This window comes from Amaranthus tricolor, chromosome 7 (assembly GCF_026212465.1).
Source record: "Amaranthus tricolor cultivar Red isolate AtriRed21 chromosome 7, ASM2621246v1, whole genome shotgun sequence".
Lineage (NCBI taxonomy): Eukaryota > Viridiplantae > Streptophyta > Magnoliopsida > Caryophyllales > Amaranthaceae > Amaranthus > Amaranthus tricolor.
Genome location: NC_080053.1, coordinates 28,485,977 through 28,507,326, shown reverse-complemented (window position 1 = coordinate 28,507,326; position 21,350 = coordinate 28,485,977). Strand labels below are relative to the sequence as shown.

The 21,350-nt window shown below is 34.4% G+C and overlaps 1 protein-coding gene across 3 annotated transcripts; it reads right to left on the bottom strand.

The window, feature by feature from the left end:
• Positions 1–390: 390 nt before the first annotated feature.
• On the bottom strand, positions 391–20,913 carry LOC130818221 (putative callose synthase 8). 3 transcript variants are annotated; one of them, XM_057684307.1, is made up of 41 exons: positions 20,297–20,913; positions 19,236–19,336; positions 18,838–18,959; positions 18,629–18,710; positions 18,439–18,534; positions 18,150–18,278; positions 17,689–17,781; positions 17,518–17,609; positions 16,479–16,605; positions 15,863–16,000; positions 15,709–15,785; positions 15,422–15,611; positions 14,852–14,977; positions 14,650–14,767; positions 11,817–12,145; positions 10,787–10,839; positions 10,628–10,688; positions 10,449–10,530; positions 10,304–10,353; positions 9,374–9,460; positions 9,164–9,295; positions 8,979–9,073; positions 8,813–8,897; positions 8,569–8,729; positions 8,345–8,468; positions 8,165–8,259; positions 7,933–8,071; positions 7,432–7,583; positions 6,910–7,016; positions 6,699–6,821; positions 6,524–6,592; positions 6,237–6,405; positions 6,008–6,149; positions 4,696–4,815; positions 4,510–4,625; positions 3,880–3,963; positions 3,087–3,199; positions 2,778–3,007; positions 1,563–2,411; positions 1,189–1,374; positions 391–883 (listed from the first exon to the last, which is right to left on the bottom strand). In XM_057684307.1, the coding sequence occupies exons 1-41, from the start codon at positions 20,574–20,576 to the stop codon at positions 653–655; spliced, it is 5,955 nt and encodes a 1,984-aa protein (XP_057540290.1). In that variant the 5' UTR covers positions 20,577–20,913; the 3' UTR covers positions 391–652. The 3 variants fall into 3 exon arrangements, with proteins under 3 accessions (XP_057540290.1, XP_057540291.1, XP_057540292.1); XM_057684308.1 differs by lacking the exons at positions 18,629–18,710; positions 18,838–18,959; positions 19,236–19,336; positions 20,297–20,913 and having other exon boundaries at positions 18,150–18,337; positions 18,439–18,525; XM_057684309.1 differs by lacking the exons at positions 18,439–18,534; positions 18,629–18,710; positions 18,838–18,959; positions 19,236–19,336; positions 20,297–20,913 and having other exon boundaries at positions 17,518–17,602; positions 18,150–18,195.
• Between the last annotated feature and the right edge of the window lie 437 nt (positions 20,914–21,350).

Below are 21,350 nucleotides of genomic sequence, written 5' to 3'. Positions count from 1 at the left end.
ATAATTTGAAATCCTATTAAATTTAATTAATTAAAATTATTAACAATTTCTATCATTTTATTTTATTTTATTTTTTTGCTTTTGATGATAATACAAAAATGAATTAAAAGTGGGGATTACTACTAGAAAAATTAATAAAAGAATAAATTTTTCTGTAATTTATTCAACATATATGCTCATCTCGCATTTTGCCATTGATACACCTAGCTTTCTATCATACATACATTACTTGCTTTCATTTTTGTTCCTTTTTATTTGTTAGGATATTTATTTATATTGTGAAATGTATTATTAACAAGATAAAAAATCAAAATGTTATGAATATTAAAATGATAACACCCAACTTTATTATTTATTTAGAAAAAGTCAATTGACTAAAAGTTCCTTCTAAACTTAAAAAATATGATAGTAATATCTATATCATTAATTTCAATGTGATTTACCTACATAAAAATGATTTATACAATTATATTAGTTGTTTATTTTCTTTTTAAATCTTCTAAAACTAAATAGAATAATCCTATCTTTTTTCACATCTACTAATAAATACTACTCCCTTCATACTTACTTTTGAGTTTGTACCATAGAACTCAAAAAGCTCCGACATATTTGAGTTTTATGGTGCAAACTCATAAAAACATATATGAGCAAACTAAGTGCGCTTCTTTTTCCTATCGAGAATAGGTTTAATTTGTAATCTTCGGCTGAATGCTTCATTGAATAGAAATTGATTTTGAAAGGCTGAGGTGATTGGAAGCCATGAGAAAAGAGCAATGGGACCAAATAGAGCCACTCCCATACTGAAATCATAAGCTCGAGCGAAAACCCGAGCAAAATCCCAGATACCAGTGTTTTCTATCAGAGGCCTCAGTGTTTGTGCAATCTGAAGAACCAAAGTATTGACAAGATTTAGACTTTTAATTAAAATTTACGAATTACTGATAATGATATGTTGCCAGAAAAATGTCAAGGGTGTTTGGCAAAATAGATGATTGAATGGTCAAACCATCTAATACTACTGTTTTGGTAAATTAATTGGTTGAAACAACTTGTTGGTGTGAATCGGTTAATCTACAACAAGTTGCTCCCACCAACCTGTTCAAAATAACTATCAGCCATTTGTCGAACACCCTCAGTATATTTGTAGCAAACTCATGAGGGTAGAAGGAGTATCTCCGAGTAGCTTACCAATATTAAACCCCATCCAGTGGGTAAAAAAGCAAGGCAGCATACTACCAGGTCCAAGATCGAAAGATCAAAAACGAGTGAAAGTGAGATAATCGTGGATACGACAGCCAAGAAGAGGCACGCTTTGAATAGTCTGTACAGAAACTGATGATTAGCACTTAGCCAGTGCCTTCCAATATTGACGAGCTGCAAAACGACATTGACATCATTTCATCGAGAAAAATCCAGTTTTATGTATGCAAAACATTTGCTGAGCTATATAGATGACGGGAAATGAAGCATATCCTATACTAGCAGAAGAATATCTGATACTACGAATTCTGTTTAAGAATGTTGTAAAATGAATTTGATTAAAGGAATATGGGTAGAATTACCTTTACTAAGAGAAAAATCACAGCTACGACTACCCAAGAGAGCACATAGACAGTAAAATTGCCACTGTTTTTCGAGATGTTTAGCTGATAGACCAGACCATATTGATACACGAAAAACCTTAGTGAGAGGATGATTTCAATGAGCCGAGAACTCCATCTAGAACGACGAATATGCTCTTGTTCGTCGTACCACCAGGACTGCCAGCTTTTATCGGGTGGAATACCTATACCACCCTGCTGCCTTATCCACTTGTTCCAATCTGTCCAGTCATTGACAAGAATTTGCCAGTCGAATCCATAAGGATTAAACAGAAATGGGGCGAACAACCATGTGAGTGACAAGAACCAGATAGCATACGTGATCAGGAGATACGCCATGCTGCTTTGATACGACTTACGATACAGATCATAAACAATTAACAGGAGGAGCAGCTCAAATCCTTTCACAAAGTGGCTTCTCGAATACAATCTGTAATTCTCGGAGAAGGTGGCATGAAATATCACAACTTTGCGACCTGTAGGTCTGTATTTAGCACCTCCATGGAGAATCGTTCGGCCATAATAGTGGGATTTCGCTCCAAAAGAGAAGGTGAAGAACACAGAAGCAAGCTGCAGTTGGATAAGGACAAAATCTTTAAGAGCGGAATAGAATCCCCTCTCCAATGCAATCTCCATAACCATAGGCAGACCGGTTAAGAGTCCTAGTTGTATAAATGATTGCGAAGCTAGAGCGGTTTCCAAGGATTGTACGTTATGGACTCTCGCTTCAATAATGAGTGCTTTCTGCAACCCACTGAGAACTAGGTACAGCTGCCCGTATAGGAACACATATATGGAAATCACTGATATCTGCAAAATTTCAAGAATAAAATTGGCCAAGTTCAGCACCCAATTCTACATAAATAAAGTTATCTGAAAGACAGCATACAAAAAATCAATGAATGAAGTGATAGAGTATATAGCATATCCCAGGGCTTCAACCATCAGCTTAAGCTTTAGGTTGAAACCCCATGAAGGTAATGATGATAGTTGCTATCAGTATCGAATATTGATCATCTAAAATTAGTAGAATAAGTAACTAAGAGCATGCAAAACAAAAGTTTTGAAATAAGGAACTAGATGAATAGAGATGTTAATTAAAGCAATGATAACTCAAAATCTCATTAATATATGACACAGAAATATATATAACAGGAATGCCATTTGAAAACGCACCAGGTTACTAAAATAAAAGCCAATTGTTGTGTGATAACATGATAACATCCGGAATACGTCAAATCTCTGCCCAAGACGATGAATGTCACGGGTTAAAGTCTGTTCACTATTTCCATTAGCTACTTTAGCTTCAAATTTTGATATTTGGATCAGTCCTACGTCACGACCTTTTCCAACTTGGATGTATTCACGGTATGTAACACATCCACGCCGCAATACGGAATTGAATCCTGCACATATATGGTCCATTTCTCACATAACAATGTCTGAAATTATGTAACAATCAAAAAGATGTGTACAGAGTTCTACCAGCGAAAACATCCTCACTCAAATTTATTGTTCTTGACGCTTTGCTGATACCACCTCTTGTTATGTGAAATATCCTATCAAATATATCTGGATGACCGTAATGAAACCGTACCCTGTGTTTAGAAATGTGAAAAAGAGATGACAACTTTGAATCTGGTACAAGGATTTATAATTAAGCTGATCAATATAAACCTTCAAAGATGTACTCCCTCAATCCATGTGATTTTGATGCAATTGTTTGGATAACCCATATGATTTTTCCATATTTCATCATTGGTAATTATTTCCACTTTATACTCTCTAGCTCACTTCTCTCCGCAATGATCTGATATTTGGATTTTACGTAGGGGTAACTTTGGTAATTGTCATATAGGAAAGACTTGGGGAATAAGTTAGTATTAAGAGGGGGGCTTATTATATAAATAAGGGGAATTAGGGAGTTTTTATAATGATCTTGTTTTATCTTTTATTATTTGCTTTTAGGTAGTAAGCTTCCTTTAATCATCAATTTATAATATAATTTCTCTGTCTCTTTTATCATTTCATTTCTATTTTACTGATTTAGTTCTATTAATCAATTCATAGTACTCTCATACACATATCCCCATTCAAATGCAGAGATAATTAAAGAAGAAACTCCCGCAAGAGGGTAAAATCACATGGATGAAAAGATTACTAATAGAATGTACAAAGCACATTCTCACTAGTAAGCAGCAAACGGAAGAATAAATCAAAAGTTTAATTTATCCTGCCTATATTTATATTTACATAATGGGTGGGTTAGATGACATACCTGAGAGGATTAGCCAAAATTCTCTGGCCAATAGTAACAAAGCTAGTCTCTTGGTACGACATGAACCATGCTAATGAAGAGACACTGCAATCACACATAAGGCTTGTTTTATTTGCTTAATTATGAATTTCAGGATAAAATTCCTAATTTATGGAGAGCCCACCCACACAGATAAACTAACTATATGTCAAACTAAAACCCCACTTTTCTAAAAACAGGAATGCCGGATTTACACGCATTCAGAACACAAGGCTGTAAAATAAGAAAACTAGACCGACATTGGTAAATGATATTATATCCATTTTGTATTTTCTTTTATGGTAAACAAGCATCCGAAAAGAATCAAGAAAATCATCAGAAGAAGCGATTAGCAATGATTCTCAATGGCTCTTTTTAGCTCAGGCATAGGATACTCACACTTTCACCTTGTATATGCATGTATGAATATGTATAAGCCAGAAACGGATCATGGCACACTTGTTCTTATAATCATAACTTCGGACAGTTGTAAACATGATCCACTACACATCTTGACATTAGAATTTTCTAAGTCAATCTCTTGGACTCAAACCCGAGTCTGAAATTCATATCTGAGTAGCATCTAGCATGCACATGGAGATCATAACTGACCTTCCAGTAAATACATGTTCTCTCAAACCAACTATAGTAGGAGTCCGGTTTCCTTGGTCTTCCATAAATTCTTGCAGGACGTTTCTCATTTTGTAAGCTTCTTCCAAATAGTTGTCCTGCAAGCACATACACAATGTGAGAAACACAAATTGTTTTGATGGTGGATGTTTTTTTTATTCCACATACTTGATTCATATCTATTGTCTGGAGTGCTTCGCCACGTGTAAAAATTATTGCATGGTTTTGGTTTTCAGGCTTTCCTTCACCTATATTAGGTGGACCTGGAAGCTCAATACGATACACTTCCTGCAAAATTGAATCAACCAGCACTAATTGAATTATAATCGAAACTCGGGGGGGGGGTTGAGCATCCTTACTACAGCTTGATGTAAAACTGATGTTAAAACATGAAACTCGAATGAAAATCGCAGTCCAGACCTTTCAGGCATACTATGTGTTTAAGTTGAGCTATGTACAACATAATGGAATATGGGAATAGTAAAAAGTCCATAATAATCTTCATTGTGACTCATGACATATCATGGTAGTCCATTCCACGAGTACAGACACTTCATGTGCATTATTTAGAGAAAAGACATATTTCTTATTTTCTTGCTTCTGAATAATTAAAATGCTCCGTCCCCCTAATGAACACAAACCTCTTAAAAGAATTTAAGAAATATGCCAATGTTATTGTTGATACTTGATACAATAATATACATATTTCTTGAAAATAAGAATATTTTGATAGCATTTGTCGAGATTAGCTTATAAGTGATCCCCTTTGCTAAAAAAATTCTAAAACACTTTCTGTTGACCCTCTCTAAGTTCCGAATTGATGGTAAAACTGATCATTTGTCAAGAGAAAGCCCAAAACCAATGAGTAGGCAAAATCATGAATCAAAGATGACATAAACACATGAAATGATAATTGATGATTCCATGAAAATCAAGAAGAAGACACAAATGGAGGCAAAAGACTCAATGGGTAACTATTGATTCATAGTTTTAAAACACCATGAAATGCAATGAGACCGGGGGGGAGGGGGGTTGACAAAAGCCTCAAATGGTCATCTGAAAAAGATGCCATAATTAGTAAGAGGCAACCATTTCTTACAAGAGGCATTAGGATAAAAATGTCAAGTGGAGCGGGAGGAGTGAAGGACCTACAAAATTAAGCATCAAACCAGGGGAATACCAAACTTTTGCTTCAAAGATCAGAAAGTTAATTGAAATCAAAATAGATGTGACAAATAAGACAAGAAGAGAACACAAAAATAAAGGACAAAATGAGACATCCAAACTGCATGCAGTGGACAAAACGAATCACAATATACGAGCTTAAATGATTAGAGACTTTCCTGATTGATGATTAAAATAATTACTAAAAGTAAGGAAAATAACAGAAAAGTCAAATTGTAAAACAATTACTATGTTTCATCTGTTTAGATTGTTTATTTTGAATAAATAGGACAGTGATTGCAAAACTTTCCATTACCTGATCATGACCATTAACGCCTCCTTTAACCAACACCGATGAATACACCTTTCCAGTTTTCTTATTGGACTTCACCGTATCAGTCTCCTGTTCACTAATTAGTTCTCTCTCTTCAACGTAAGCAACGCGTAAAGCTGGGTACCTTTCATCATTGATCCAGTCACACAACAATTTCACAGTAAAAAATCAACTGTGACGAAGGAATAACAATATTTACATTGAAAAATACCTAGTCATTAAATCAAGCATGTCCTGTGCACGCGGATCTCCAGTAGCCTTGCAAGAACCATACATTTGCCATGTAACAACATATGTAAATTTCATGTCTGTTAATGCATCTAGCTGAGCAGATAAAGTATCATTCCCCCTCTCCATGGCTTCATAACCTTGAAGAATATCTATATGATCACATAAACCATTAGTAAAAGGATGCAGCTTTTCAAAAAAAAAAATAATGCATATAATGCATCCAATGATTCATCAAGATATTTTAGTTTAATCTTATATCAAACAAACCTCTGTCTTCTGCCATGTCAAGAAAAGCTTGCAATTTTAAGGCTTTTTTGTAGTACATCATTCCCCGGACTGTTGGCAACATAGAGAAAAGAAATAAAGAGGATAAACAGGAAATGAACATTTAGTGAGACTATTTTGGAATTAAATTATCCATTTTAGATTAAAATTACTCTACCGGTTCTGCTCAAAGTTTGTCCCCGAAACGAAGCCCAATTCCTAAGCTGATCCTCCTTGTTTCTAGACTTTAAGGCATCTAAATCATCACAACCCATGCGTTCTAAGAAATTTTTCCAGTCATCTAAAATTTTACAATACAAGTGTCATCAGCGAAACCTCAGTAATAGACACATTTTTGTGAAGAGAACAGAATGAGAACACCAAAAAACCTGGATATATCTTTTTCATATAGAAAATAATTGACACTTGTTCTTGGCTAGATAGAAGTTCCTTCATAGAAAACTTAACCTCTTCCTCATAGTGTGGGGTCAACACACTGCAACAAAAGAAAATGTAATACATTATTATTTTAAAATGGAAGACCTTGGGATCATAATCAAGAGATCATCTGTGTAAAATGAAAGACCTTTGGATAGCCCCGAGGTACATACAATACTTCCTACATACTATATCATTACTTAATGCACCAAAACCAGGATCTATGTCAAAAAAGTCATGTCTTACAAGCAGTAAGTTATATATATATATAAGCATTTTCCTGAACGACAAAAAAGGAGCTCGATAAAATACAATTAGTTGATGACAAAGAAAAAGAACTAAGATTCCAATCAAATAACTTAGTCAAGGGGATGGTACATTGTGCTATCAAAAGTTAAAACCGATTTTAATACACTCATTCATTTAAACACAGAGATCTTTTGTGACAGATGTGACTGAAGCAAAATGCTGACCTGAATGACATCATATTTCGCACTTTAGGAGCAGCAGGCATATTCATAAAGAGAGAAGTGGCAAAGTAACAGATTCGCCTTCGAGCTTCCAAGTTAGCTGGAATATCCAAAGCTTTGTCTTTTATGGTGAGAAGCAAGAGGAAACGTTTAATCTGTTACATTAAATATTAGAAATTCAATCCAATATTGTTTTCTTGGATAACTATGCGCTCACATGTTGATGCCTTAAGGCATTTCAATTCAATAGACATGATAGAGTGGCATATATAAATGAACCAATTGTACACAAACTGTCCTGCATCTATCCCTGACACAATGCTGTTTTGTTTGTGAACAATACGATGTTGTAGTTATACAACAACAACAACAACAACAACAATGCCAAACCCTTATTCCCAATAGAAAATCATAGATTCAAAAGCATGTCTAAATTTTGGATGACGAAATTCATCAAACTAAAAGCAACAAACAACAGACGGAATAAAAGCAAATAATTTTTACTTGGTCATAGAGTGCCCCGTCCTTAGCCAATGGGAAATGAATAGCATTCTTTGATGCAAATAACTCTGGTTGAATCTTTCTCGTGAAATATGCTGAATGATCACCATCTTGCTGAGAAGAGTTTAGCATATCCAATGTTCTGTGCACATTGCATATATATATATCTTTAAGCAAGCAATAATAGTGAATAATTAAAGAAACATGCTTATCAAGTTTTAACAATGAAGCAAACCTGGAACCATTTATCATCATGCCATTTGTTACAAGTTCAAACATGTCTTGGAGTACTTTTACAACTTCAAAATATTGGTGCTCATTTCCTTCAACCTGAGCATGATGACCAATTTACCGTCAGACTAAAATATAGAGAGATGACAAAACAAATACTAATATTTTGAAATCCAAAAAATACCAGTAGCTCAAACAATTTTACACATGTAGCATGTAAGGCTGGTAGCACACTCATTTTTATATCCTCAAGCAGAGTTGATCTTTTGATGCTTTCCTCGATCTCAGCTATTATACCAGACACCATCCTGAACAGTTAAAAGCACCATAAGAAAGAAAAATGTAACTCAGATAAGAAAAACAGAAAATTTGGTAGCTTAAAGATATTGAGAACAGGCTGTTCTTTACCTCTTCTCCAGCTCCCCAACAGCAATAATTCCAAGAATGTTCTTAAATGAATTGTAGCACTCTTTCACTGCAGAGTACCTAAGGCTAACTTTCTTTATTTTCTTGATTAGATCTTCATCTTTTCCAACAAAATCCTTAGCAATGCTTAGTGCCGTTGAGAGCTGACAGGCGCAATTTGATGGGGTAAGGCTCATAAATAGATTCATAGAAAAAGTTGTACAAAAGGTTAATCGACTCATCTTACTTCATTTGTCAAAAGGAAGACAGGCCAACGAATATGGCCAGACAATAATTCTGATGACAATGGCATAACCATTAAATCTCTCTCTCTGTCACAGCAATTAAAATTATATGAGATTTGTCCAAAAAAGTTGTCATGAAATAAAAGAGATCTTTGATCTAATACCTACCTGTTGTTTATCAAGTCCTCTTGTCTAAAACTGAGGATTATTTGGTTCCACATTATGGCAAACTTTGCAGCATCACTTTTATTATTTCCAGGCTCCTATGATAGCATAAATTACAATAATCAATAGAGTCAGGCATAAATAGTTCAAGTGGGTAACCTCAGGTCTTTAGCAGAGAAAAATTGTACCTTTTTCAAATGACTAAAGAGCCCTTTGTTTTTTCTGTCGTGATTATTTCGTAAAACTTGAGGGATCAGGCAAGCATTAAATCCAGAAGGCAGCAACTTAAATCTACTTCGTAACATTCCCAGTGTCCGTATCTGTGTTGTATAAGCAAGGCTAAGACAAAATAACTTGATAAAGCAGACAGTGATGCAGAAGCAGAAGAAAACACTAACTTCTCCAAGATGATGCAAAATTCCATAAACGCCACCAAAAATTGCACAAAAAACTGAATACCAAATCTGTGTGTCCATAAAATATACCTGAAAAGCAAAAGATGCAAACATCTCGAAAGTTAAGTAGATGTATCAAATTAATTTCATAGAGCACGAATCTAAATGTCACTTTAGCTACTCCAATTTAGCTACACAACTAGAGAACTTATGCAACTAATGGATAAATAACACGATCATCCAGCAAACCCAAGCACATGATCATTTCTGCTAAACAACCGTCATCCAAACGATGTATGGCTACAAACATATCATAACAGCCATATTTTGGCAGGAGAACAGGACAGTCTCCATTTAGGAAACTAATTATTAAACTTGTACTAAAAAGAACATGTCTCAATTTTTTACACAATAGCATGAATTTTCCTCACATAAACTAGAACAAATTAAAGGCATCAAATTTATGGTCAAGGAAAAGAAAGCCTGCAGCATAAAGAACATTAATAAGGGTGGTTGAAAACAATTTTCAAAGTAAATTATGCATTTGAAAAATATTGGGCTAAAACATATGCCATGTTCCTTGTCAAATATCGTAATAGCAGTATGAAAAATGAAGGTATAAGGAGAATAAGAATAATAGATGATGGGTAGGTCAGTAAGTTCACATTGATTTTCTTCATTGTTCAGCTTCTAATAATTGTCACACTGAATGACATCCTTTTTCAGGTCGATAACTTTTATGTTTTAACTGAATATCAATGAAAAATTGACTAACAATAAAATGAGCTTATGCTGCAAACATTGTTTTTGATTCATGATCAGAAGCGTTATTTGAGAACTAAGACCATAGTGGAAAAAAATTATGTAGATTGTTGAATGGGTAAATTTTCGCTCTAATGCACTCGTTCATCACTCAGCTTGTAGGAAACTTACCAGCAGAATTGGAGCCCAAACAGCAACAAGTGCACCTGCATTGCTTTTGACTGAAACAGTGCGTAGTTGTGTAATTAGGTCCCAATTAACCAAACTAAAGATAAACTTTCAGTTTACTGAATAGATAAAGAGGGAAGTTACATACCATGAGGAAAAAGTTCATGCCACTCATATTTATGCGAATGAATTCTCATCATTTGCCTAGTTGGTTCTATAAGTGGTTTAATCTGCACAATTCATTGACACCGAGAAAAATATTGACTAAAACAGTAATTTGACTCAATTGGCTTCAAGAATATATAAATATTTTTAAGATTTACTCACCTCAAGATAATAGCTGAATGACAATTTGCTCAGCAGTAGCAGCACCCAGAACAGCATATACCTATAAAGTGAAATGTGAGGCATCCCTCTATATATTTGAAAGTAGTAAGCAAGAAAATGGATTCGACAAAAATCATATGAAGCAATGATAATGAGTACTTGAATGAGGAAACTTGGTCTTCTTGCATTCCACGTCCAACATATAATCTTGGCTACATCACAAAGAGAACAATTAGAAACAATTTACATAATCTAAATGATGTATCTGGCCAGTGGCCATAAGTATGCATTAATTTTAGTACAAAAACATATATTCTATGATGAAACTCAATAGCATGTTGAATCAAGCATCATTCACACAATCAATTATCAAAAGAAAAAATCTATTGTCTAACTCTGCCAGTAGCAGTGAGTATTGTGTGGCACTCACTGTCAGTTCCAAGCCCAAGGAGGGTGCTAATCAGTTCGTGATAATAAGCGTTAACCTGGTCGCATTGTTGACCTTGACCACCATCAAGAAGTGCTTTTTTGGCAATCATTTCCGGTCCCAAGTCCAGTAAAGAAGATTGCAGTAGGTCAGTGACAATCAGTATATAACTTAAGTTTCTCCCCTTAGCATGAAGTTGTGAACCTTTAAATGGTTCAAGTAGCCAACCCCATCTTTTGGAATTGAGACTTTGAAGAAGATAAATCAATGGTCTGGAGAAGCCGATCTCAAAAAAGGGTTATCTATGCAACTTTGTGACTAGTCAAAAATGCATGAAGACAAGGATGAAGAAATTGAAATTTGCTAGTTCAACATTTGTCAAACAGTTAGAGTAGATCAGCATCTTCCATGGGATTTTGAAAGGTACACATTAAAACATGAGCATGTTTGAACACTATCAATGTTATTATATGTGACTTCTACATTGGAAACACACGGTAAGTTATAGAGCTAAAATTCATATGAATTATGTCCAAAAACCTAGTCTAAAATGTTGGAATAACACTGTTCTAGAAAAAAGTAGTGCGTCCCCAGTCCCACCCACTACATCAGTAAGAACTCAAACCAAGACCAAAGTTGGGCATTCTAAACAGGATCTCCAACAAAGCTTGATGTCAACTATTTCATTTTGTATTTTTTGCTAAGATTTAAAAAATGAAATATATAAACCATGCATTGGAGCTAGTAACAAAATAATCCTACCTGTGTCCACCAAGATAGAAAGGCACATATTCTGTCATTTGAAGTCTCAATGTATCTACCAATCGGAGGAACAAAGAAAAGAATCACGTCAACTGCATTACCCATTAGGTAAACAACAACTGCTACCATGTATGATGAATAACACCAATCTCCAAGTACGCTGTCACGTCGGATGGAGTAACAAGTATATTTTCTTCTTGTGTTCACATAGAGGACTGGAAGTATAATCATCCAAACCATCGCAATAATAAGCCTTACAACAAATTTCAAGATTTGACTTGAGTCCATAGTCTTCCTAGCTTTCCATGTAAATGCAATATCGAGAGTAGCTGTGAAATAAGCAATGATTCTTTAGATTGATAATATTATTACAGCAGCTAAAAAATAAGCAGATATTTAAAGTTTATCTTCTGGTATGTCAGTTCACAAACTAAAACTAGATAAGTTCTTTAAAAGTTGAGAGTTCTAGTTGACATATCAAACAACAATAGATAATATATTTGTAATCAGTCATTACTTACTGCATGGTGCAAAAACGCGGTCGCGAATGCGGTCATGATCGCGGATCACGGGAACGGAAAAAATTCGGTTATCGCGGAACGGGTCGCGATTGTTATACAAAATTATGTTTTTTAATTTGCTTTTAAACTAATTTTTTTAGTAATTTATATTTCAATTTTTTTATCATTTATCTTAAAATACTAATTAAAATTTGTAATTACATTTAAAAAATATAATTACAATTAATACGTATATACAATTAAAAAAAAAACTTTAATAATAATTAACACATGAAGTACTACAAAAGAGTGTATGACTAACAATAAAAAGTAAATACACAAAAAGTTCAATACTTTCATAATTAAAATTTTTACACGCTCCCCCCCCCCACACACATCCCATTTCTGAATCACTTTACTTTATACAGTATACAGTCTACACATCTTCTCTCTGACTTTTCCTATTCCTATCTCTTCATCTCTCTCTTAAATGATAATTACATCTATTCTCTGATTTCAAATTTACCCTTATCTCTTCTATTTCTCTTCCCTATTTTCTATCGTACTACTCTTTCTTTTCTATCTTTCTGATTCAACTTATTCAAGCAGTAGTGCGATACCTTGCGAGATTCAACTCATTTAAGCTTGGAGGTCGGATTGGCGTGGGATTCAAGCTCAGGGGTTGGGCTTTAATGGTGGACTTACAGCCACAGTCAAAAACTCATGAAGAAAAACAAATCTCGCCCGCATTTTCCGCGAATTTCCGTTTCAACTCGCCCAAATCGGACAAAATCCGAGTCAACTCGGCGTTTTTCAACAGCCCGTTAAGAATCACGTTATTTCAGAACGGTCGCTTGGAAAACCGTTACAACTCGCCCGAGTCGTGTTATAACGGCCGTTATTTGGCACCATGTTACTTAGTCAACCTTTATCTATTTACCAATCAGTCTTTTGAATATTACGTGAAGTTGAAGTGTGATATAACTGAACCTAAGGTAAGGCAAGTGATATGTGAGTAAGATGTTGAACAGGGTATACGGATCCAAAGTTCTAAGTTGTAAATGAAAACTGCACTTGACTTGAGATAAACAGAACCACCATATGGACACCACAAAGTGGATTTTGTACCTTCTATAGAGGATGAATGAAGACATGCTCAATTTGCCGTTAAAAGTGGACATTGACTCACAACTTTCTTCAATCATCGTATCCTCAATTCTCAAAATCTATGCACTATAGAAGACCTAGCATGAGTGAATTTATTTAATCCTCAAAGTCAGGGATGGCAATGGGTCTGATTCGGAATAAGAGTCGGTCTTTTTTTCACCGAATAAGAGTCAGTCTTTTTTCACCTACTCTGAATTTTCTCCGAATAAGAGTCGGTCTTTTTTTCACCTACCTCAGACCCAGACTCAGATTTTACGTCCTCCAACTTTGCTCCGACTCAATTCTCGTACCTCTGGCGGAGTTCAGTTATGACATCTTTTTTTCAAACAATCAAATTTTCTTAACATGAAGTAGATTCATGAAAATAATATCTTTCGAATAGGCTATGATTTGCCCGAATTCTACTTAAGAAGTAAAAATAGTTCCACTAATTCAACCTAATAACTCAAATATACTATGATTCGCGCAATTTTCACTTAATAAAAAAAAAAAAAAAAAAAAAACTTCTCTTTCGGATAAGCACAACAAATTTTAAACAATGTTGAAGTCTTGAGAAAAATCCTTTTATGATGGGGTTTAATAACTCAACCACCCATAAAAACATATAAATAATAGTCAAAATGGGCACATTTATATGTTTAACTCAATCCTAAAAAACACATATTTTCCTGAAATAAACTAGAAAAACAAATATTTGAACAAGTTCAAATAGGATGTCAGATTTTATCGGAGTCAGAGTCGAGTTAGATTGCTGTATTTTTTCTGAGATCTTCAGACTTCTTTTTCTCGGATTAGTTTTCTTAGTTCGAGTCGGACTGGGATCGGATTCGAACTAAGTTGCCATCCCTACTCAAAGCAAAATAATTGGTTTTTCTTTTCCATCACTTGTTCTAAGCACCAATATCAAGGACTATTCTCTTCACCTAATTTAACTGGACAGAAACTATTTCTTGTATAAATTTATTTTACCTCTTGACTGATGTTTTAATTAAAAATTTGAGTTTGCGAATTAGAACAGAAGTTGCTGATTTTCTAGTGTGTTTTCTCATATGCAATTTACAGAGTGTTACTTATTAAAACTGATTAAAACCAAAAAAATTCTAAATATTTTTACTTTTCAATGGAAGAGAACCGGGCATGCATATAATTCAAAAATAACATTGTACCTCGTATAACCTTGAGCACTGCAGACGTGATGAATATGCTGATTATGTCCTCAAGTACATTTGTCTCGATTAATTGCAGAGGAGAGCTAAGATTATGGCAAGAAATAATAATCAATGCCTGGAAAGAAAGAAAGCAAGAAGGAAAGAAATCAGTGAATGAAAATCCTGCAAAGATGTTAATCTACTTGAAATGCTGTTATACCTGAAGCGCTAAAATTAAAAAGGTCCACATCCTGTCAAAACTTCTAAATATCTGCAAAAATGAACGAATCTCAACAAAATTTGTTTTGCCTAGCCATGTCTTTTGACTGCCTTTGTCTGCAATCTCCTGGAACCACCATAAGAAAGTATATTATCAACAAAAGAGGACAGAGGGTGGACAAATTTTATCAGACCACTCATCAATAAGTTCCATAGCAGTTTATGAACAAAACATGCCAAGCAACCCAAAACAAACCCTTTTACTTTTAGCAAGTAGATAGATTTGAAAATTTTGATATAGGAGGTCCTTTAGCAAGTTAGAATATAAGATCAACACAAGCCAGCTCAGTTCAGATTTCAATTTCAATTTGGTTCACAGAAGCACCAACGATTCGTCAGCAGTTTTGGACACAATTTGGATCAACTGGTAAATAGGGGCAATAGGAGCAACAACAACAAGTCGTCGGGTAAAAAGAGCCATAAACTTACTTATCTCAAAAAGTTTCATTAATTTAACTATAGTTTGCACTAAAGAATGGTGTAAACTTGAAAGTATATAGGAAAGACTTACCCCTTGTTCTTCATCCTTCACCACTTTCTTTCCACAAAGTTTCCTTAGGCGAACAAGAAAGTTCACCTCACTGTTTTTTGCTTCCACCTCTCTTTGATCACCATGAGATTTGTTTTTCACATAAAAGAAATCATGACCATCAATGGGATCACTATGCATCGGCCAACCTATTTCAAAACATTTTGGAGACCTGCAAGCATATAATCACAAACAATTGATTGAGCCCTATAATAACTAATCAACTAGACATAAATTAAAAATTAGAAGACATCAGATTTCTGTCTAACCAGAAGAACTCGTTCAGGTCATCATAGTTTCTCCATTTAGAATGATCAGCGGTTCCATTTTTGCTTTTCTCAGCTTCCTAAAATCCATGGAAATGTTATTAATAAGATTAAGTGTGGACTCAAATACTGAAAGAAAGACTTCAAGTCAGAGCACCTTTGCTATAACATTGTAAATTGGACGGACAACATTATTAAGAAAAGCTTTGTTCTCTCCTCCATATGCTGGCATGACCTTCTCCCAAGTCATTAAGCTGACAGCATCGGTTAACATGCTATGCAACTCGTATGCCATCTGAACAAGAAACAAATTTTCAAATTGAGTTACTTAGTCAGAAGAAATCAATATTAGTCATAACAAGTAAAATATACCCTATACACCAATAGATATTGATGTTAAGAATCATGCATTGACACCACTAATAGAACTTTCTTTCCTTCAGACAAAATATAAGTAAAAAAGCTTTACTTACATGATTGCCTCCCCTTATACACATTTTTCATTATGAAATTGGAGTTCACTAAACATGTACTCAAGACATTTACTACATTTACATAAATACTTCTCCAACCTAGAGGTCCCCCTTGTTACCAACTTTGTTACTAAGGCATGATGTGCTGTCTTGAATGCCAGAGCTAAGCTAATTCTTGAGTATTGATCAAAGATAAATTAATGTAACAAAGCAAAAGAGAATAGGACAGAGACAGAGCAATGATATTAAGTAACAACACGGTAAGCATGTAGGGAAATTAGTGTGCTTATTTCGACATACATGGTGATATATATAGCAAAGACACTCTGGCATCAATCGTAAGTTAGCAGCTTCTCCCCAAATTAGCAGATATAGTGCTATATACAACAATTTATATTGTTGGGCTTCTTGTTTGACATAGGGTAACCTGCACAAATAAATTATTTCCTTAGCTTTTCCGCTTTACATTTAAGGGAAAACTAGATACTTAAAACTAGAAAAAAAATTGCATAAAACAAAAAGGTGAAATATTAGTGACCTAGATGGGAAGAGAAACCTCAACTCAATGAAAATGGAATACAAGGTAAAAATTGTGCATCATTAATGCGATGTACAACATATAACAATGACAACAGTGAAGGTCCAACCTCTCATGAGGCCCCAACAATGTCAAAAAAAATAGACGTCAGCAATCTCACTCCTAAAATCTCGGCCAATCAAGACAAGAAGGAAATGAAGTTGTGATATAAGCAATACAGCTTAAACATGGCACCATGCGCAAAAAATAAGCATCTAAAGGATAAAGATTTGTGGATCTTTGTTGAAAACAATTCTCAAATATTTCACAAAAAATAATTTATTAGGTCTTTCAATATTATAGAGAATGCTAGAGATTAGGTAATAGCACACTGGAATGAACAAGAAAAGAACACCTACTCCTACTTGCATAATAGAAATGTCGTATAAGCTCAGGTATAGAATTTAAATGGAATAATATAATCCATCAAACCGTCAAGTTGTTAATTTCATGAATATTTCACTGCTACAGTTTATCATCTCAAGGCGATCATCAGACCAGCACTAGAGTTCAGACCGTAAAGGAGTGACTTCATAAGTTTAGTTCTTACAATATTGACAATGACAGATGAGAGCACATTATACATGCCACATACCCCGGCTTCCCTCTAAGATAGAATTAACAGCTCACTAAAATATATAAAGTTTTAACTTTTAAGGAAACAGCAACAGAATAGTTAATGTTACTGAAATCTAAAATGAAAAAACAAAAGAGAAATTGAGGGAGCAAATGTAGTCTACAGAAAATGTAATCTTCACTCACCGAATGTTGCTTTTTCTGCCCAAGAATTTACACCATTTTGTGTAATTTTTGAAGAATTTTCTCATCAGTCCATCTAGGGCTCCATCTGCAAACTTTGTACATGAGATTGTTGGTCATTCAGTTGTAAAGTTAAAATGCAATCTCTTTCAAAGGATAATGTGTCATACGTACCACTAATACTGATGTTTGCTTGTGACTATTTCGTATGTGTGTGTTGGCAAGAAGTAGAGTAAGATGTTCCCGCTGATTGGCAATATTTCCATTCTGATATTGACAGAAATTATAAATATATATTCAGATACGGAGTAGATAAATGCCCTACAATGATATATACTCCCTATGTCCCTTTGAAACTGCCACGCTTTCCATTTAGTATGTCCCTTTTACTTCGCCGCAATTCCCTTTTATGAAAACATTCCCATCACTTTCTTTAATTCTCATCTACACACTTCCTTTCTCTTATAATATCATCCACACAATTTGAATGAACCTACCCATCCTTAATCTTTGTACCAAATGCTCTTGTAGCAATTTCAAAGGGACTGTGGGGGTAACAGCTCAAAAAAGTAGGTCATCACACTAGTCACCATGTCTACTATGAATTGTATTTTCAGTTGAAAGTATTTAGATACCTGAAACCCAAAGACAAAACCGAGCCAGTCAAATATGTCGAAAGGAACCATTGAAGTTTTGAGCTTCTTAAATTCATCCATGAAAGGTAAGCCACGAATATTGCGTACGGCTGCAATAGCAACCTTGATCTGCAGCAAACTTTCAGTTCATTTTAGCAAAACCTTTTCACCTATATATTCAAAGCATCCTGAAAAATAGCATACTTAACACTCACAGAAAACAATGAAAATAATATATCTAGAATCATGAAGCAGTAGTATTTTATAAAATAATTAAGCAAGAGCACACCTCGGGATATTGCATGATAGGCGGTTGAACACCATTATTACCCAGTGGCAAAATATTGTAGGTTTCGTGAAAGATTGATCCTCTACCACCATTAAGCTGTCAAAAGTGGTGGAGATAAAGAAAGGAAAGGATGTTGTTAGCAATACTCTGAATATTCTTGATCATGTACTGACTTAGAGAAAAAACTAACCTGATGGCCAGTTGCTTGTGTAACCGCGTTCAGTACTTCGTACACAACAGAAGCAATTGCATGTGCATTAGTCAACTTCTCTCTGCATAATGTCAGATTCAAAACCAACAGATCCATTAAAATTGAACCTATAGATATCACCTAATACTGAGCTTTCACAATCATACCATAGGATTCAGCATAATGTGAATCAGAAGTAGATGACTTACCTGTTGGCAAAGTCATCGGTTCCAGTATGTCGCATGATGAACTCATTATAGTTCTTATAAACACGTCTAAGCTCACGTATATCACTCTTTTCCTTCCGTCTAGCCATACTCACATCTATATCCTATTTGTCAAGAATATAACAAGTAACCAATTAGCTAGATATATATAGTGTACAACCTAGTCATTGCAAAAACCAAGAAATCCCTCACATAGCTAATCACAAACTCAAAACAGCACAAAATATTACTTGTATTTGACATAAATTACAATGACACATGCATTCGAAATTAAGCATCACCTAAATTATAAGACACCTAATATAATGGTGATCTATAACAACTAATTACTTGGACTACTTACATTCTACCATGTTACGTAACATAGGAACTTATATTACCTGTATAAGGCGCTGAAGAAGTGAGGTTTTGAACTGCATAACACCACGCCCTTTGGAATTTTTGTCCATATTATGCGCCTTCTCAAAAGCATGGAAACGGCCTGCTCAAGGACATTCAGAACATGAAAACGCTATTCGGCTTCATAAACTATTTAATACAAACAACACCATATCCAGCATCTCACACATCACCAAGAATTAGACCCATTACTTTTAAACATGTAGTTTTCACTTAACCACACTTTTTGCATCTAATTTTAAAATCAGACTTGTAAGCTTCCCATTACTTTCAAAATTCATAATAAAACAATTAAAAACACTCTTACTTTCTCTCTAAAGATTCAACAATCCAAACAATGTGTTCGCCCTTCTCTTGCTCTTCTTTTATCCCAAAAGGCCCTTTTTATAGACTAAAAGGGTGAAAGAAGTCTAACACAAGAATCAAGGATTTCGCATGCTTTTCTCGAACTAGCACACCCCTGCTCCTTCGAGCAAAGCATGCTCTTACCAATTTGTGTGATGCTAGAACAAGCCGCCTTAGAGCTCGTTCAAGCAGCCCCCATGATCCTCCTCTACATTGTTCTTTGCAACAACATCATGGCATATAGGATCCCTTGCATCCCCATCAAGCCCTTCACCAATACAAACTATAACTTACCCTACCAAATACTCAAAAGCCTCGTCGTCATCGAACAATTTGATTCTTGAATCAACAAAGACGAATAGTACAACAAAGTTGAAGTATGTACTTGAATTATCAGAAAGTTAACACTCATCATGCTAAGAACTACCACTTGTGAGTTGTGATTCAAATTGAAAAATTAGAGTATGACCAACATATAATTTAATGAGCAACTCCACTGACTACTAATTGATTTTAGGATGAAAACTGTCAAAATGATCATACTCTTCTCTAGTGCAGGCGTATATATGTAAGCCCAACAACAAACTTAAGAGCTAAGACATCCTCCAACACAACAAAACACCTCAAAACACAAAACCAAAAGAAACTTAACCAATTATAGGCAGCTAAAAAAGGATTACAGACAAAGTAAACATACATAAATAAGCAACACGAGGTTCTTGACGTTCAATCTGATTGGCAACACGAAGAAATCGTCGAATTTCAGTAGCCAAAGTAAGAGGCAATCTCTCACTTTCAAAGGGTTCAGGAACATAATGATCATAATCCTTATAAGTAATTGATCTAGTAACACCATTACTAGAACTAGCAGTATTATCCCATTCCCTCTGATTAAACTTAGTTCCAGTACTCGTACTAGGAAGATCCCTTTCATCAATATCTTGAATGGGTTCAGCAAGAACGATTTCAGACGACATTGCAGAAAAAACCCAAGTAAAAACCCAGCAAATGGGCAGTGAAATGTAAAGTTGAGAGTACTATATAGCTGAAAATGAAGCATGTTGTGAGTAGAAATGGGTTTGGATTGCTTAACGTGGTTGTAAATAGCTTTATTGATAGTGCTTTTGCTTTTGAATGAAATGTATAGTTTCTTTGTGAATTTGGGGTTTGGTGAAGGAATTGAAGTGGAAAGATGGAGCAACTTTTTTGAATGTGTTAAATTAGAAGAGTTCTTTAATGGCGGAATTGAGAGAAAAAGGTTTAAAGTAGATATGAATCATATCATCCTACTTGTTTAGACTACTTTTTTGTGGATCCAAAAGTATTATTCTACAGAATCATGGTGACTCTATTATTATTATTATTATTATTATTATTATTAGAGTATTATTACTCCTATTATACTCAAATCAAATCAAATGATTAGCGAATAAAATTGATTTTACTAATTAAATGAGTTTTACTAATTAAAATTGATTTTATTATTAAAACTAATTTTTATTAATTACAACTCATTTTTAGTTATAAATTATATTCAATATGCGGTGTATAAAATAACTAATAAATAAGTATATTTTCAATAAATGAAACAAAGATTATACTCCTTCCGTTCCTATTTGTTCTTCCTATTTGGGTATTTCACAAAGATTAAGAAAAAGAGAATCTTTGGTGGTAGTGGGTATTATTTTAATTATATAATAGTGGGAAGTAATGATTGTATTGGAAGTATGAGGTTGTAGTGGGTATTATTT

Excerpts from the sequence above, each read along its gene's own strand:
- LOC130818221 (XM_057684307.1), bottom strand. The coding sequence starts at position 20,576 with ATGTCGTCTGAAATCGTTCTTGCTGAACCCATTCAAGATATTGATGAA. Across the intron at positions 6,593-6,698 it reads ACAAACTTTGAGCAGAACCG|TCCGGGGAATGATGTACTAC; the intron begins GTAGAGTAATTT and ends TGTTGCCAACAG. Across the intron at positions 3,964-4,509 it reads GAACATGTATTTACTGGAAG|TGTCTCTTCATTAGCATGGT; the intron begins GTCAGTTATGAT and ends GTGTGATTGCAG.